Source organism: Panthera leo, chromosome E2 (assembly GCF_018350215.1).
Source record: "Panthera leo isolate Ple1 chromosome E2, P.leo_Ple1_pat1.1, whole genome shotgun sequence".
In the NCBI taxonomy this organism is placed as follows: Eukaryota; Metazoa; Chordata; class Mammalia; order Carnivora; family Felidae; genus Panthera; species Panthera leo.
In genome coordinates, this window is record NC_056693.1 from 8,345,377 (window position 1) to 8,361,034 (window position 15,658).

At 56.6% G+C, this 15,658-nt stretch overlaps 2 protein-coding genes across 7 annotated transcripts; both read right to left on the minus strand.

Annotated features, from left to right (window-relative positions):
• Nucleotides 1-18: 18 nt before the first annotated feature.
• On the minus strand, nt 19-1,556 carry ADM5 (adrenomedullin 5 (putative)). Its single transcript, XM_042919640.1, has 2 exons — nt 694-1,556; nt 19-486 (listed from the first exon to the last, which is right to left on the minus strand). Exons 1-2 carry the CDS (start codon nt 759-761, stop codon nt 231-233), a joined length of 324 nt encoding a protein of 107 aa, XP_042775574.1. The 5' UTR covers nt 762-1,556; the 3' UTR covers nt 19-230.
• Nucleotides 1,557-2,018: 462 nt separating this feature from the next.
• On the minus strand, nt 2,019-11,481 carry PRMT1 (protein arginine methyltransferase 1). Of its 6 annotated transcripts, none has more exons than XM_042919716.1 (11): nt 11,394-11,481; nt 9,149-9,202; nt 8,515-8,616; nt 7,555-7,710; nt 7,350-7,413; nt 5,565-5,707; nt 4,714-4,801; nt 4,504-4,619; nt 3,737-3,887; nt 3,321-3,442; nt 2,019-2,323 (listed from the first exon to the last, which is right to left on the minus strand). In XM_042919716.1, exons 1-11 carry the CDS (start codon nt 11,427-11,429, stop codon nt 2,240-2,242), a joined length of 1,116 nt encoding a protein of 371 aa, XP_042775650.1. In that variant the 5' UTR covers nt 11,430-11,481; the 3' UTR covers nt 2,019-2,239. The 6 variants fall into 6 exon arrangements, with proteins under 6 accessions (XP_042775650.1, XP_042775652.1, XP_042775655.1 ...); XM_042919718.1 differs by lacking the exon at nt 11,394-11,481 and adding an exon at nt 10,826-10,957; XM_042919721.1 differs by lacking the exon at nt 11,394-11,481 and adding an exon at nt 10,459-10,599.
• Between the last annotated feature and the right edge of the window lie 4,177 nt (nt 11,482-15,658).

Consider the following 15,658-nt stretch of genomic DNA (forward strand, 5'->3'; position numbering starts at 1 on the left):
GCACAGACAAGCAGAGGCTGAAACGTGAAACTCGTTTTATTAGGCTCTGGACGATAGTATTCTTTGTACATGCTAGGTCCGGTGTGCACCGAGTCCAGCCCAGTCACAGCCGGGGGGAGACAGTTTCTGAGTGAGCCCAGGAGATGGAGGGCAAAAGAAACTTGGGATCGTGGCCCCAATACACAGGTAGGTAAGCTGAGGCCAGAGGAGGAACAGGGACGTGCCCGACGTCACCCAGCCAGCCGGGCACTGCGCTGGCCTCTTTTCTTCGGGCCAGGGTCATAGAGACGGAGCAGGACTCTGGCGTCGCGCTTACGGCGGCGCCCGTAGCTGTGGGGGTCCTGGGGCTCGCGGCCGGCCTTCCCTGAGAGCTCTTTGGTGGAGGCAGAGCTGAGCCAGTATATAATCTCTGGCAGGCGGTGCGTCTGGCATGTGCCCAGGGAACAGAGGCGCCTGCGGTTCTGGGCGACCTGATGCAGGGGCCGTCTGGGGAAGGAGCATGGGAGAAGACCGGGTTCAAACGGAATCCTCTCGAGAAAGGGGTCTCGGTGGGGTCGGGGCACCCAGAGCTCCGCCACGGGGCAGGCGCGTGTAGATGACCATTCCACCGACGCGGAAAACCGTGGCCTGAAGAGGGCGCACGCTCCTCGCGGTCTCCTTCCCGCCCGGTCCCCGCCGCCACCCGCTTCTCACCTGCCCGCAGAGTCCGGGTCCCCCAGGATGGAGGAGGCGAGAAGCAACAGGAGGACGTGGGAAGTCATCGTGGGGTGGGGCCGGGAGTGGTCCTCGAAACCCCTGGGCGAAGCGGCCCGTCTGGAGTGCGGCCCCGCCCCCTCCCGACTCCCGCTTCAGTGCCAGTCCCCACTCCCCCCGGGGGTGGGGAAACCGAGGCCGAGTCCAGGCCACACCACGCCAGAAGGGAAGACAGAACCTGGATCCCCAGGTCCTGTTCCTTGGCGTCGGAGCCCCACACGGGTGTGCTGGTCACGCAGCGGCGCTCTGACCTTTTAAGGAGGGAAGAGGGGCGGGGCAGCTGACACCTGCTAGTGGTGACACAGCTTAGGGCTTCCAGGAAAGGGGTGGGGGCAGGGAGGCGCTGGGCTTCTGGGACTTCAACCTCAACCCATCAGGGACCCTGCCTTCGAATGGCCAGGCTCCTTCGTGGGCAGGACAATGCGGGGCATGTTGCAGAGCCACCCGGGGGTGTGGACAAAGGGAGTCTGGGCCCCCGGAATAGCCTGCAGACACCATCCTGGAAGGGGAAGAGGTGTAGACAGGTGCGAAGACCCACAGGGCCTAGGGCTTCAGCTGTACTGAAGCAGGTGTCAGCAGGGCCATAAAAAGGAAAATTCTGGTGACTTAGGTGGTCCAGGTCCTGGGACAGCATCCTGGGGGACGAAGGGCTCTGTACACAAGGCCGTGGGAAGGGTCGGGTGTGGATACCATGACTGCAGCAGAGGCTGAACAGAGGGGCCCTGGGGAGCTGAGGTTGGGATAGCCTCTGGGGAGGCGGGGAGGCCCTGTGGCCCTAGGAGGGGACCCTTCCCTTGTCCCCCAACTCCAAGTTCCAAGCAAGGCTGGGGAGAGAAGCAGACACCCCCTCCCCACAAGTTCTATCCCTTAACAATCCCCCCATGACTCAGTTTCCCCAGCGGCAGCAGCAGGCAGGGCAGCAGTCACTGCCAGTCAGCCCTGGCCTGGCCTTGGAGGGTCCCAGACAGGAAAAAACAGCCAGAGGAACAATGTGTGTGCTGGGGGGGGTGGCGGGGGGAAGATGGCTTTCTGGGAAACCTAAGGGCCCAGCTGTGCTGGGAACCCACACCCCAACCCTCCCCCAGCCCAGCAGGGCAGTGGAGCGGGAGCCCTGCCCAATGGGGACAAGTGGGAATGGGGCCTCAGGGGGCATGAGTGAGGGGGTTGGGGGAGGACACAGGCCCGGAGAGGCGGACGGGGGAAGTGACCCTGGTGGAGGGTGTGGACGGTAGAGACCCCACTCCGCCCTCCAGGAAGCCGAGCCGTCCCAGCTGAGGATTTATTGGCGTAAATGCAACCATATAAAAACATAAGTTATGAAAAACACAGTCACGATGTGCCCCCCCCTCCCAGCCCAGGCCCCTAAAACCCCCTTCTGAGGGAGGGAAGGAGAGGAAGGGGGAGCCCCCAAACTGCCTAAGGATGCCGCAGCCCCTGGGCCCTTGCAGGGCCGGCCCGGCCGGGGTGGGAGAAGCCGGGCGCCGCCTCAGCGCATCCGGTAGTCAGTGGAGCAGGACAGCTCGCACAGCTGGCCCTTGAAGTCCAGGTCAATGGTGAAGTCCAGGTCGCGCTGTGGGGAGAGGGCAGACGTGAGGGGCGCGCGCCACGGGGCAGGCAGAGACCCGAACCGTCGGGAGTCGGGAGGCAGCAGCGGGGCGCACGCTCCCAGGAGACCCGGTGGGGTCTTGTTTGGGTCCAAGGCCAGGCTGGAGACTCCCCGGGGCCGGTCCCACCCTCAAGCCCACCTGGAGCCCGGCCCAACCGGGCTGCTCTGACTCCCACACCCCGAGACCTTTCCCTATCCCAAGCCATTGGCGTCATTGCTTTTGAAGAAAGCAAACCCCTCTCCAGCCAAACTCAGGGGTCCCAACCCCGCCTTCCGCACTTCCTCTGCTCCCAAGCTTCCGGGAAGCCAACACTTCCATGCTCCCCACCCCCCAGGACTCCCCGGAAAGGCTCGGGGCAAAGTCACCTATAACCATGATGGCGCCTGCCCTCAGTCCTCGCTGCACCTCATCCCAGGTGCCTGGGCTCCTCTCCTGTCTCTGGGCATCTCCCTGTCTCTTTAGCTCACGGGTGTCACTGTGTGTGTGTGTGTGTGTGTGTGTCTCTCTCTCTCTCTCTCTCTCAAGCTCGGTACCACAGTGTCCTGGTCACCGCGGGATGCGCAGCGGCATCCCTGCCACTCCCAGGAGCCACCAGTAGCAAGCATCCCTTCTCCAGTTTTGAGAGTCCCAAATGTCTCCAGACAGAGACAAATGCCCTCTGGGGGGCAGCAAAGCTGCCTCTGCTGGAAGACCTCCAGCTTCCCTTGGAAAGCTGGCGTGACCTTGGGGCCTCCTCCGTCTGTGCTCCCCGATCAGGATCCACCCGGGCGCACAGACCCACGCGTTTAGCCCAGGCCCCCGCCCTGGACTCCAGGCTCCAGAGCCTTCGACCTCCCATGTACTCGGGGTTTCTCTAGGGGTCTCAGACTCAACTTAGCTGAGAGGGCTGGGCTGCCGGGGCCCCGGAACAGGCGGAGGTGCCCCTCCTGGGCCCACCCCCGAACCCCCGCAGCGCCTCACATTATTCTTGGCATTGGGCCGCATGCCAATGGTGCCAAAGATCTCCTCGCCCGTCTTCACGGTCAGGTAGTCCTCCATGTAGAACACGGTCTGCTTCCAGTGCGTGTACGGGGACTCGGGGCCTGGGGGGTGCGGTCGGGTCAGCCAGGACCCCCCGCCCCCCCATCCCCGGGCCTTGGCCGGGCCCTTCCCTCTGGCCGGCCCCTTGATGACCTTTACTGAGCGGTGACAGGGGTCACCATCCCCGAATCCCTTCACTCCCATCAAGTCCTGGAGAGGGACCTCGTCTACTTTCACAGGTGGGGAAACTGAGGCGGGACAGGCTCAGGTGAGCTGGCAGAGCCGCGGTCACAGCACGGGCTCCCTCTGCCGGCTGCTGTGGCACAGCCCCCACCCCGGCCCCGCCCCTCGCTCACTGGTGGAGAAGCCTGTCCTCTTGTGGCAGCGAGTGAACTCGATGTTGAAGTAGGCCACCAGCGCGTGCACGTAGTCATTCCGCTTCACTTGCAGGCAGAAGGGGGAGGTGAAGGTCAGGTCTTCCACCTTGACAGTGTAGATGTCCACCTCCTGCGGGACAGGCTCCGTGAGCCCCACTCCCCGGCACCCCGCCCGGCGTTCGTTCGGCCGAAGACCCGGGGGTGCCACGCGGCAGTCCCCAGTCCCCTCCCCCCCCCACCGGAAGCCCAAACTGGACAGTCCTACTTCCTAGAGCAACTGCCCGTGCTTGGAGTGTCACCCGTTACCCCTTCACCGGCGTCCCCCCGCCACGCTCGTGATGGCAGCCAGTGTGATATGAAAACGCTGGCAATGAGATCACGTCAACCCCGGCTCAAAACCCTAGGACGGTTCCCCGGCACTCTGTCTGGCAGGGTGCCAGGCCGCCCATCCAGCTCCTGTCTCCACTCGCTCCAGACTTCCTCTTCCTCCACCTGGCTCTCGGCCCACCTCTCGTGGCCAAGCACAATTCTAGAATTCACCCCTCTGTCCGAACCACGAGCGGGCTTAGCTCACAGAGCTTTTTGATGGTCAAGGTGGCTTCTCTGGGCCTCCGGCGCCACCTCTGGCTGACAGGTCAGACTCCAAGACAAACACCTGGACCTGAGGTCTTGCTCAGGCCCGAGTGGCGGCCCTTCCTGGTCTCCAACCCCGGGGACAACCTGGCCACACACTCTCCCCCCCTCACCTTTATGAGGCAGGCGTTGGTGACCAACTGCTTGGGGTCCACCACGTCCACCAGGGGCTCCTTGATGGCCACGTCTTTGATGCAAGACATGTCAAAGCCATATACGTTCTCCCACCCTGGGGAGGCAAGCAGGGAGGAGGGTGAGCCCGGCGGGGGGCGCTCAGGGCACGCCAGTCCCGCCCCACGGGCGTCCGAGGGACCCAAACTCACAGTGGATCTTGTAGTCTTTGTACTGCCGGTCTTCGATGGCCGTCACATACAGCGTGGCCCGGTCTGGGAAGATGAGGCCATCGGGTGCCTGCCGAGGGGAGGGGGAGGGTGTGAAGGATGGGGGGAGACTTGGGACACCGGCCCCAAAACTGGGCAACTTGCGTCTCTCTATCCATCCACACGCTCTATCTCCGCCCTGCCCACCTGGACTCCTACAAGCGGCCTCTTCACTGGTTCCTGGCTTCTGTCCTCACACCCTCATCTAGGAGCACCTAAGTCAGACCTGTCCTTCATAGGTTCTGAAGGATCTGCAGGACCCTCCCTGGCTCCTCTGAGAGGAGAAACCAAAGTCTCATGCGAGTGCTCAGGCCCCCTGCACGTTCTGTTTCTTCAGTCCACTCCCTGTCCCTCAACACACAGTAAAAACTCTCCTGCCCCGGGACCTTTGCACTAACTATTTCCTGGGCCCAGGTGCTCTTCCCCCAGGAGGTCATGCAGCCTTCCCCTTGACCAGGTCTCAGTCACCTCCCCCTGGGAGGCCTGCTCTGATCTGAGCACCCGGAAGCATGGCCCTCCAGCCTCTCCTATCCTTCTGCCCTGCCGTGTTCTTCTTCCCAGCACCGACCACCTCCTGACACTCGTCAATGTCTAGCTCCTGGTGCCTGTAACATCCCATCTTGGCTCCGGGCCCCCCGACATCGGAGCGGTCAATCCCCTGTACGACGTCCCCTGTGTGGGAAATATCTGCCATGGCTTTTGTCTTCTGCCCAGACCCCGACCGACAGGTATTCAACACGTGGCCGAAGGAGCCTGGCCCCAGCGCGCAGCCCCCGCCCCGCCGGGGGCCTCACCAGCCACTTGTCTCGGGCATAGAGAACGGTGTTGAGCATTGACTCGTAGAAAAGGCAGTAGCCCATCCACTCGCTGATAATGATGTCCACCTTCTCCACCGGAAGCTCCACCTCCTCCACCTTCCCCTTGATGATGGTCACCACTGCAGGGGCAGACAGAGGCACATGCACCCAGCCCTGGGGAGACCCGTCTGCGTATCTCTGGCGGGGGGCGGGGGGGGCAGGGCCTAGGGACCCCACTGAGCAGCCCGTTTTATCCAGGAAAGGCTGGGGGCCGCATTCGGGCATCTTCAAAGAACTCGACCAGCTGAAGCCATGCTCTGTGAACTCAGGCTTTTTTATTTCTTGTTTTTTAAGTAATCCCTATGCCCAACGTGAGGCTTGAACTCACAACCCTGAGATGGGAGAGTTGCAGAGTTGCACGCTCCACTGACTGAGCCAGCCGGGCACCCCTCTGTTAACTCCGTTTTAAAATTCGTCCATCACTCTGGATATTTTTAAGGCAGAAGCAGAAATTTTGTATGGATTAGGCATTAGGTGGTATTAAGACTTTGCCGTTAACAATATGGTCATGTTTTTTGAATGGCTTCATCTATTAGAGACACACACAGCAGGATTTACAGGAGAAATGACATAATGGTTGAAATTTGCTTCAAACGGAGACATTTAAAGCTGACTGATAGGTACCTGGGGGCTCATTATATTAGTCTCTCTCTCTCTTAATTTATATATACTAGTCTCTTAAAAAAAAAAATCACTTCAGGGGCACCTGGGTGGCTTAGTCAGTTAAACATCTGACTCTTGATTTCAGCTCAGGTCACGATCTCCTGCTTTGTAAGATCAAGCCCTGTGTCAGACTCCGTGCCGACAGTACAGAGCCGGATTGGGATTCTCTCTCCCTCTCCCCGGCTCGGGCACGCACTCTCTTTCAAAACAAATTAACTTAAAAAGATAACAATCACTTCAGTTTCTAGAATGCTAGGAGCCTCCACAGCCCGAAAACCCACCGTCTTCTCATATCCTCTGCCCCTCGAACCTTGCAGGTGGGAACTTAAAAGCCATTGGGTGGGGTGCCAGGGTGTTTCAGCTAAGCACCTGACTTTGGCTCAGGTGATGACCTCACTGTTTGTGGGTTCAAGCCCCACGCTGGGCTCTGTGCTGACAGCTCGGAGCCTGGAGCCTGTTTTAGATTCTGTATCTCCCTCTCCCCCTCCCCCTCTCAAAAATAAATAAACATTAAAAAGAAAAAAAAAAAAAATAAAGGCAACGCGGCAACATCTACACAACTTGTATTTTTGACCCGAGCATCCTACTTTTATAAAACTGACCTCACAGACATGCTAGTTTATATGTGAGATGACGTTATGTGCGAAGGGACGAACATCTCAGAAGCTGCTTACGTGTCCGCCCCCAAAGCCTGAATAAGAAAGCTGAGGTGGGAGCGCCTGTGTGGCTCAGCCGGTTAAGTGTCCGACTTCGGCTCAGGTCATGATCTCACAGTCCATGGGTTCGAGCCCCACATCGGGCTCTGTGCTGACAGCTCGGAGCCTGGAGCCTGCTTCCGATTCTGTGTCTCCCTCTCTTTCTGTCCCTCCCCTGCTTGTGCTCTGTCTCTTTCCATCTCTCACAAATGAGTAAACGTTAAAAAAAAAATTAAAAAAAACAAAAAAGAAAGCGGAGGTGTGTGCATCCAATGGGGATTGTCGAACCCCACTGCCAAGGGCCCCGGGGAAGTGGGAAATCACTCACTCCATCCCCACAAACCCATTCTCTTCCTGGGCTCACCGTGGTCTAACTTGTTGGCTTTGACGATCTTCACCGCATAATCAGAGATACTGGAACACTCGATCTGGGGGCCCAGAAAGAAGGGAGGGTGAGACTCCCCCACTCCGACCCTCAGCCCCCCGTTCCCCTCCATCCAATCCCTGAGCCCTAAGGGGCCCCTCCCCGTCCCCAGGCCCAGGCCCACCCGCCTGCCCAGGACACTCACCCCGATGACCTTGCGGGCTCCGGCCTTGGCAGCGAACATACAGAGGATCCCTGTGCCCGAGCCCACGTCCAGCACCACCTTGTCCTTGAAGAGGTGCCGGTTGTGAAACATGGAGTTTCGGTACGTGAGGGTGCGTACCTCATCTTTCAGCATCTCCTGGGGGGCACGAGACACAAACACGCCATGAGGGTGCCCGCGGCCCCAGCTGGCAAACGGGGCAGCCTGGCCCCTGACACACTGGTGGTCTGGAGAGCTAGAGCTCAGCCCTCCCACTTCTTAGTCCCCTTGGAAGAAGTCATTTCTCTTCCACATGCCTCTGTTTCCCTATTTGTAAAATCAGATTGGATGGACTAAACTCCCTTGCACCTTGGCCCGATTCTATGGTTGCCTCCTAAGCCCTAGTGATCTCTGGCTTTTACCCACTCAGTGCTACCGAACTCTTCACTTAAAAAAAAAAAAAAACCAGCATAGTTTGTTATGTAGATTTTACTACAGTTAAAAAAAAAAAAAAAAAAAAGAGTCCTTTGCAAAAAAAAAAAAAGAAAAAGCAGAGGTCCTCAGAATCGCATCCCAGGCGCTTTCTGGGATACCAGCTTCCAGAAGGTGCAAAAGGGTCCTGAAGCCCCGTGCATCCGGGCGGGAGAGGCTGGGGGGCAGTCCCACCACCGGACACTAGAGGGCGGCAGACACCAGCTGACCCTGACCTCTGGCTGCAGTCGCAGGCAGGGAGGCAGGCAGGCGCCCCAACCCCAGCCTCCCAAGAGCTAAGGGCTGAGCTCCGTCTCCAAGGCAACGGCTGGGAGAGGCGACCCCGGGGTGTGTGCCTCCTACCCAGAGGGGCGGCCAGGCCCGCTGCCAGGAGAGGCAGTGCGCATGCGTGGGACATTAAGTTCCAGCCCTCCGGAAGATGCACATTAACCCCCTCAAGATGCGGCAGCTTTTGGAGCTGCTCACACTCACCTCGTGAATGCCGAAGTGAGCATAGGAATCAAAGTAGTAATCTTTGGACGTCATGTCCTCAGCGTTGGGCTTCTCGCTGCTTTCTGCTTGGCCACAGGAGACCTGGGAAGGGTGGACGGGAGCATGGGTCAAATCTGGGGGCTCTCCAAGCCCTCTCAAACATTCAGGTCCCTACTTCTCCCTCCCGAATCGTACCATGGCAACCCTAAGCCCCCGCCTGCCGTCTTGCCTCCCCCAGAACCCCCAAAACCTAACAACCCCACTTTCCTCTTCCAGGACCCCCCCAGAGCACCATCCAGGGGAACACCCCAATACCTCAGCCACGCCTACCATCTCTCCAGTTTCTCTGCCCCCGTCTCTAGCTCAGCCCACAGCTGGGGAGGGGAGGGGAAGGCAGAACTGAGGCAGACACGGGAAGGGCAAAGGGGGGCTGGAAATGGAGTTAAGGAAGTAGCCACAGTATTTGGGGAGGCCAGATGGGAGCCACAAACCTGCAGGGGGTTTGTGCTAACGGTTTGGGGGCACAGGGTGAGCTGGTTTGAAGCAAGAGGAATCATGGTTAGCCGGCTAGAAAGGGCCTGATGTGTGGCAAGATATATTTATGTGGGGAAGGGTCTCACAAAAGGATATTTACTTCTTCAAGAGGCGGCTGGAGGCTCATCCCATTAGCCAAGGTGGCTACAAAATTCTAGGAGAGAGTAACAGGGAGAAAGGATTAGCTACTGGGAGTGGCTAGGGGAGGGCCAGGCCAGGGGACCCCCAGCTCACAGGGGAGGGAGGGGGTGTCTCCTGCAATTTGCCTATTCCTTGGCGGGGAGTGGTGGCAGAGGGAGAAGTAAAGAGGCAGGGCTGCTTTTAAAAGGGAGGAGGGGAGTGGGGGGAGAAGAGATGGGGTTCTGTCCCAGCTATGGCTGGAGAGATGGTGGCCCGCCCCCAAGTTGTCCCTCTCTGGCCAGGCACCTGACCATCCACACCTCCCCCATCCAGGCCAGAGGAACTGGCACCCGCCAGGCACACAGGCACTGCCAGCTGTCGCTCCCCCTCATCATCTAATCCCCCCAGATTATGTGACACTTCCTGACACGCACCCCCATCCTGGGGTGCCATGAGTAGCTGGCGGGGGGGGGCTGGCAGGGTGTACCCACTGGGCATCTGCCACCGCTGCAAACAAGTCTCTTGTCTGAGAGGGTTCCAGAAAGGAGGTGTGGCACACAGGCAGGGCTGGCACCCTGGCCACTAGCTCCTGCCTTGGGCTCAGGGAGCCCCCAAACAAAACCAGCTGGAGCCAGTCTCCTAGCTAATTACCCTCTTCCCATGCAGGCAGAGTCTGGGGAAGGAGGCCAGACTCTGGAACCCCTAACCGGTCAATCCCCATCCCAGGACCCAGGCCCTAAACCGCCCCCCCCCCCCCATCCCACCACGGCCGCCTATCCGCCCCGTGTGGGGCCAAGTCCTGAGACAACTTCTAAGGAAAGTACTTCCTCCACCCACACAGACCCTGGTCCAGGAGCCAGCCAAGGAGGATAGAGGGGTCATCGGAGTGACCCCTGGGAGCTGCCTGCCCCCAATGCTACGAGGGAAGAGGAGGGAGTTCAGAGGCCCCATCAGATTACATCTCTTCCAGATGTGATCATCCTCTGGGCCCCAAGAAGCATGAAGTCACAGACGTGACCCACACAGCTCCAAGCTCCACCCCCACCCCACCCCCAGCCAGTGAGGACACCTACCTATACAGGGTGACTGGTAAGGGGATTTCCCACTGGGACCCATTTCTGAACACCACTAATACCACGACCAGGCAAGTCCCAAGAGAGCCTGAAACAGCACCGCAGCCAACCCCACATGGCTGCACAAAAACTAAACCTTTCAGGAAACCATTTCAAGCCTCCAGGCTCAGGACCCTCAAACAGGGCTTCAGGAAGGGGGGAGGGGGTCATACCCCACCTTCGCGTATGCGCCGGGGAGAGAAAGATCTCCAAGAGGAGGTAATTTATATTCCACCACATCCTTTTCATAGCAGAGACTCTCCCTCCCCTCGCCCGGGGAGGTGGGCTTTGGGGCACGCCCCATGAAAAAGATGTCCCTCCCACACACCCAGAAATGGCCACAAGGGGGTGCACGACGCCTTATCGGGAAGGATCTCCTTCAACTAGAGGCCCCCCCACCACCCAGAGGGAGGTCACAGGGGCATGCCCCATCCCCCCAGCTCCCAAAGTCCCGGGCAGGGGAGAATCCACGGACAGGAAACCGGGGGCCCGGTGGGAACCAATTCTTCCTCTTCCTCCAATCCCAACCCATGACTGCACGAAACCTGGACCGAAGCCTAAGCAGATGCCCCGGTATCAGGAACGGCGTTGTAGAGAGTCGAGCTACACTGCTCCCCTCGAGAGACCCTTTACTTGTCCGAGGAACCGAAGTAAGCCCACCCCGAGGGGTACAGAGCGATCCCGGGGGAGACGGCTGGGGGCCTCGGAGGGAGGGTCGGAGCCTCCTCTCCGCCCCCCCGGGGCGCCCCTCCCCCGGTCGGGGGCGGGGCCTTTGTCCCGCACGTGGAGCCCGCCGGGCCACCGGGCACGGCACACCCCCTCCCCACCCACCGTGGCGCGGCCACGTGGGGGCCTGGCCGGAAGCGCCCCCAGCCCTCCTCCACGTGGGAGGGGGCACGACACCCTCGGCTCGACCGGGTGCCGCAGGCCCCCGAAAGCCAGGAAACCCGCACCTCAACTGTATCCTGGGATCTGGAGCATGCGCTTTCCCCTCCGTACGTCCGAGACCCTTCAGCCCCAATCCGCCCATTCGGAGCCCCTTCCTCACGACGAAGGCACAAAACATCGACCCCAAAACCGCCTCCTACCCCCGGCGGCGCTCCGGGCGCTCACCTCCATGATGCAGTTCGCGGCCTCGGCTGCCGCCATCTTCACCCGCACCTACTCCTCCTCCTGCCGCCGAGACCCCCCCCTTTCTCCGCACTCCCCCGGGACCGCCTTATACCGGAGGGTCCACGGCCCGCCCACCACGACCCCGCCAGGAGATCTCATTGGCAATGGAGGCGGCCCGTCTGAGAATATCGCTTAGCGACTGGGCAAAGAAGACGCCCATCAAAGTTGACGGGCCCGCCCAGTCTGGTGTGCGGAGCCCCGCCCCCTTAAGTCGACGGGATGGGAAAGACGGTCCGTCTATCGCAAGAACTACGACTATGATTGGGCAAAGTCTACCAGAAGTTCCCTCCCCTGCTCCGCCAAGCACCGCCTCAAAATTTCCCGGTGGGCCCCGCGCTAAGCAGACATCTTGAAAGAGAGCTGTCCATCACCTAAACAACCCGCCTCTTAATAGCTGCTATTGGTTTATCCGGAATGTGACGTCATGAATACTTTGGACAAGCCCTGTCAAGCTGCTGGTCTCAAGGAGAATGCGGCGATTGGCCCACAAGGAGTGAGGGAGAGCGGTCTTTAGGCTCCAGCTATTGGCTCAAAGGAACTGTCACTCCTCCTCCCTTGGAGGAGGCTTCTCCAAGGAGCCTTGGGTGGCTTCTCCCAGCCCTATGGGAGTTCAGGAGAAACAAGGGAGTTTGCGCCCACTTACCTGAGGGACAGTGAGAGGCTCAAAGAAAAGGAGGGCTTGTGTGGGTCCGAAACAAGTCAGCTATAGGACTCAGGCCTCACGACATATAGCCACTTAGTCCTCTACCTGACTGTCCCGAGTTTTCTAAATACAACCCCGCTCAAGCCACTTGGCCTTTGCCGGGTCCCCGCCCCCGCTGGAATACTCACCTCCCTTTGCCTGTCAACTCCTGTACATCTTTCTGGGCGCACCTGAGATGCCACCTCTTCCGGGAAGCTTTTCTCCTCTTGCAGAAAAAAATTACTACAGACCTTCCTGACTTCTGATGGGGTTACGTCCCTGCCCCCAATAAACTGATAGTAAGTTAAAAATAACGGAACTTGAAAATGCATTTAATCCGCCTAACCAGCCGAAAATCATAGCTCAGCAATGTTTGGAATACTTCCTTTAGCCTACACTTGGGCGACATCATCCAACACAGAGAGTATTTTATACTTAAATGTTGAATATCTCATAGAATTAATTCATCGAATGCTGTTAGCATGGTTGTATGGGTGCAGAATGGTTGTATGTGTATTGGTTGTTTACCCTCGTGATTGCTTGGCCGTGAGCTGTGGCCTAACATGAGAGATCACGAGCCCAGGGAAAGATCCACATTCAAACTCAGAGTATAGTTTCTAACGCAGAGTGTACCCCTTTCACACCAAACATTGCAAGTTGAACCATCATGAGTGGAGGACATCTGCGGTTGAATGAAGGTGAATGAGGAATATATCCATCACCCCACAAATTTCCTTCATGAGTCTTTTGTAGTCAGTACCTCTCCCACCCACCCCACCCTAGAAGCGATCACTTTCTGTTTTCTGTGGCTCCAATGTAGCTTTTTCTTTTCTAAAATTTCAAATGAATGGAATTATACAGTATGTTTTCTTTTGTGTTAGTCCTCTTTCACTCAACGTAATGCTTTTTTTTTTTAAATTTTTAACGTTTATTCATATTTGAGAGAGAGACAGAGCACAAGTGGCAAAGGGACAGAGAGAAGGGGAGACAGAAACTGAAGCAGGCTCCAGGCTCCAAAGCTGTCAGCACAGAGCCCAATGTGGGGCTCGAACCCACAAACCGCGAGATCATGAACCGAGCCGAAGTCGGACGCTTAACCGACTGAGCCACCCAGGCGCCCCTCAACATAATGCTTTTGAGAGTCATCCCAAGTTGTTGCATGTAACGTTTCTGCAAACTTTTTTTATTGCTGAGGAGAATTCCATTGTACGGATGTATCGCAGTTTATCCATTTCCCTGTTGATGGACATTGTATACTTTGGGGGGCTATGAAGATAAAGTGGCTATCCCTGTTCATGCAGGAGTCTTTCTGTGGACTCATTGTCTTTTATTTCTCTTGGGTAAACCTAGGAGCAGATGGCTAAGCTGTATGCTAGGCGTATGTTTAACTATAAGACATTGCCAAAAAGTTTTCCAGTGCGTTCTACTACTTTGCATTCCCATCAGTGATGCATGAAGAGCCCCTGTTGCTCCACATCCTCACCAGCACTTATGAAGATCAGTGTTTAAGGGTGTCTGGGTGGCTCAGTCAGTTAAGCCTCTGACTTCATCTCGGGTCATGATCTCACAGTTGGTGAGTTCAAGCCCACATTGGGCTCTGTGCTGACAGCTCAGATTCTAGAGCCTGCTTCAGGTTCTGTGTCTCCCTCTCTCCGCCCCTCCCCTACCCATGTTCTGTCTCTCACTCTCGTTCTCAAAAATAAATAAACAGTAAAAAAAATCGGTATTTAAATGTAACCATTCTGGTGGAAATGAAGAGGTGTGTCATTTTGGTTGTCCTTGGCATTGTCCTGACCATGAATGTTGAACGTTTTCTCATGTGCTATTGGCCATCGGTAGAATTCCTTTTTTGTTTGTTTGTTTCTTCATTTATCTATTTTTGAGAGAGAGCACGAGTGCTACTCTTGGGGTCATTTTAAACAACGAAATAACCATAAAAAGTACAAATATGCAGGGGCGCGTGGGTGGCTCAGTTGGTTAAGTGTCCGACTTCAGCTCAGGTCATGATCTCGCGATATGTGAGTTCAAGCCCTGCGTTGGGCTCTTGTGTTGACAGCTCGGAGCCTGGAGCCTGCTCCGGATTCTGTGTCTCCCTCTCTCTCTGCTTCTCCCCCGTTTGCACTCTGCCTCTCTGTCTCTCTCAAAAATAAATAAACATTTTTGTAAAAAAAAAGTACAAATATGCAAAAAATGTAGCACTAAACAGATTGAGGAAAGGATACTCACTTGCAGCATGACAGCTGAAACAAGAAGGCAGGGTGCCATCTGGCTCAACCTTAGCCAAAAAGGTGCACAGTGGGTGTCAAATCTTTTGCTGCCCTGGACGTACGCATGCCTACCAACGACCACCGTGTTAATTTGGGGATTACAAATGAATTTTAGCGAGTAGGCAAAATTCACAAATCTGCCGTCTGTGAATGATGAGATTCAACTGTAATTGGCTTCCTTTGTCACCTTGTACAGACCGTTTTGTATATTTACAAAGAGAATTTTGTGAAGGGGGCTACAGCCCTAAAAAGGTGACAACCCCCTGGTCTATAGGTAGATGAGTAACTGGCCAAAAAGACTCAGAAGGAGGGGCACCTGGGTGGCTCAGTCAGTTGAGCATCCGACTTCTAATTTCAGCTCAGGTCATGATCCCAGGGTTGTGGGATCGAGCCCCACATCGGGCTCTGAGCTGAGCACGGGGCCTGCTTAAGATCCACTCTCTCTTGGCACGCCTGGGTGGCACAGTTGGTTGAGCATCCGACTTTGGCTCAGGTCATGAGCCCCCACGTCAGGCTCTGTGCCGACAGCTCAGAGCCTGGAGCCTGCTTCAGATTCTGTGTCTCCCTCTCTCTCCTCTCTGCCCCTCCCCTACTCGTGCTCTCTCCTTAAAAAAAAAAAAAAAAAAAAAAAATTCTCTCTCTCTCTCCCCGGCTCACACACTCTACCTCTAAAAATAAAATAAATCTTCAAAAAAAAGGGTGGTGTTCCGGGTGCCCCGTGTAGGAAGATCATAGCTTTCGTTTGGAAATAGCTGGAAAGACTTCATGGCCATCAACACAGGAGTAACTGGAACGCATAAATCATGCAACAGGAAAACAAAATGTAATTAGCTGGAATCATATCTGTAGATATCCTCAAGTCTGCAAGTATGATCAGGTGACAGATACTTGTAGGTGCTCCAAAGAAATATTTCTAAAAAGAATGAATTGGCTCTTTCCTCAAGTTATAAGCCAGACAGAGAGAGAGAGATCTGAGCCAAATTTCCTACTTATTTATTTTTTAAAAGTTTATTTATTTTGAGAGGAGAGACACACACAGCACAAGTGGGGAAGCGGCAGGGAGAGAGGGAGAGAGAGAATCCCAAGCAGGCTCTGCACTGTCAGCACAGAGCCCAATGAGGGGCTCAAAGTCACAAACCACGAGATCTCTTATGACCTGAGCCCACATCGAGATGCTCAACCGCCTGAGCCACCCGGGCGCCCCCAAATCTCCTACTTACAACTCTAGTTCTCAAGATAAAGGACAAACCACTGAA

Bases quoted from the DNA above. Each gene is read 5' to 3' on its own strand.
- ADM5 (XM_042919640.1), bottom strand. From the start codon at position 761: ATGACTTCCCACGTCCTCCTGTTGCTTCTCGCCTCCTCCATCCTGGGG. The intron at 487-693 runs GTGAGAAGCGGG...CTCCTTCCCCAG, and splicing joins GACCCGGACTCTGCGGGCAG to ACGGCCCCTGCATCAGGTCG.
- PRMT1 (XM_042919721.1), bottom strand. From the start codon at position 10,584: ATGGGGCGTGCCCCAAAGCCCACCTCCCCGGGCGAGGGGAGGGAGAGT. The intron at 8,617-9,148 runs GTAAATATCCTT...CACCCTTCCCAG, and splicing joins TCCAGCCGCCTCTTGAAGAA to GTCTCCTGTGGCCAAGCAGA. The intron at 4,620-4,713 runs GTGAGTTTGGGT...TTGCCTCCCCAG, and splicing joins CAAAGACTACAAGATCCACT to GGTGGGAGAACGTATATGGC.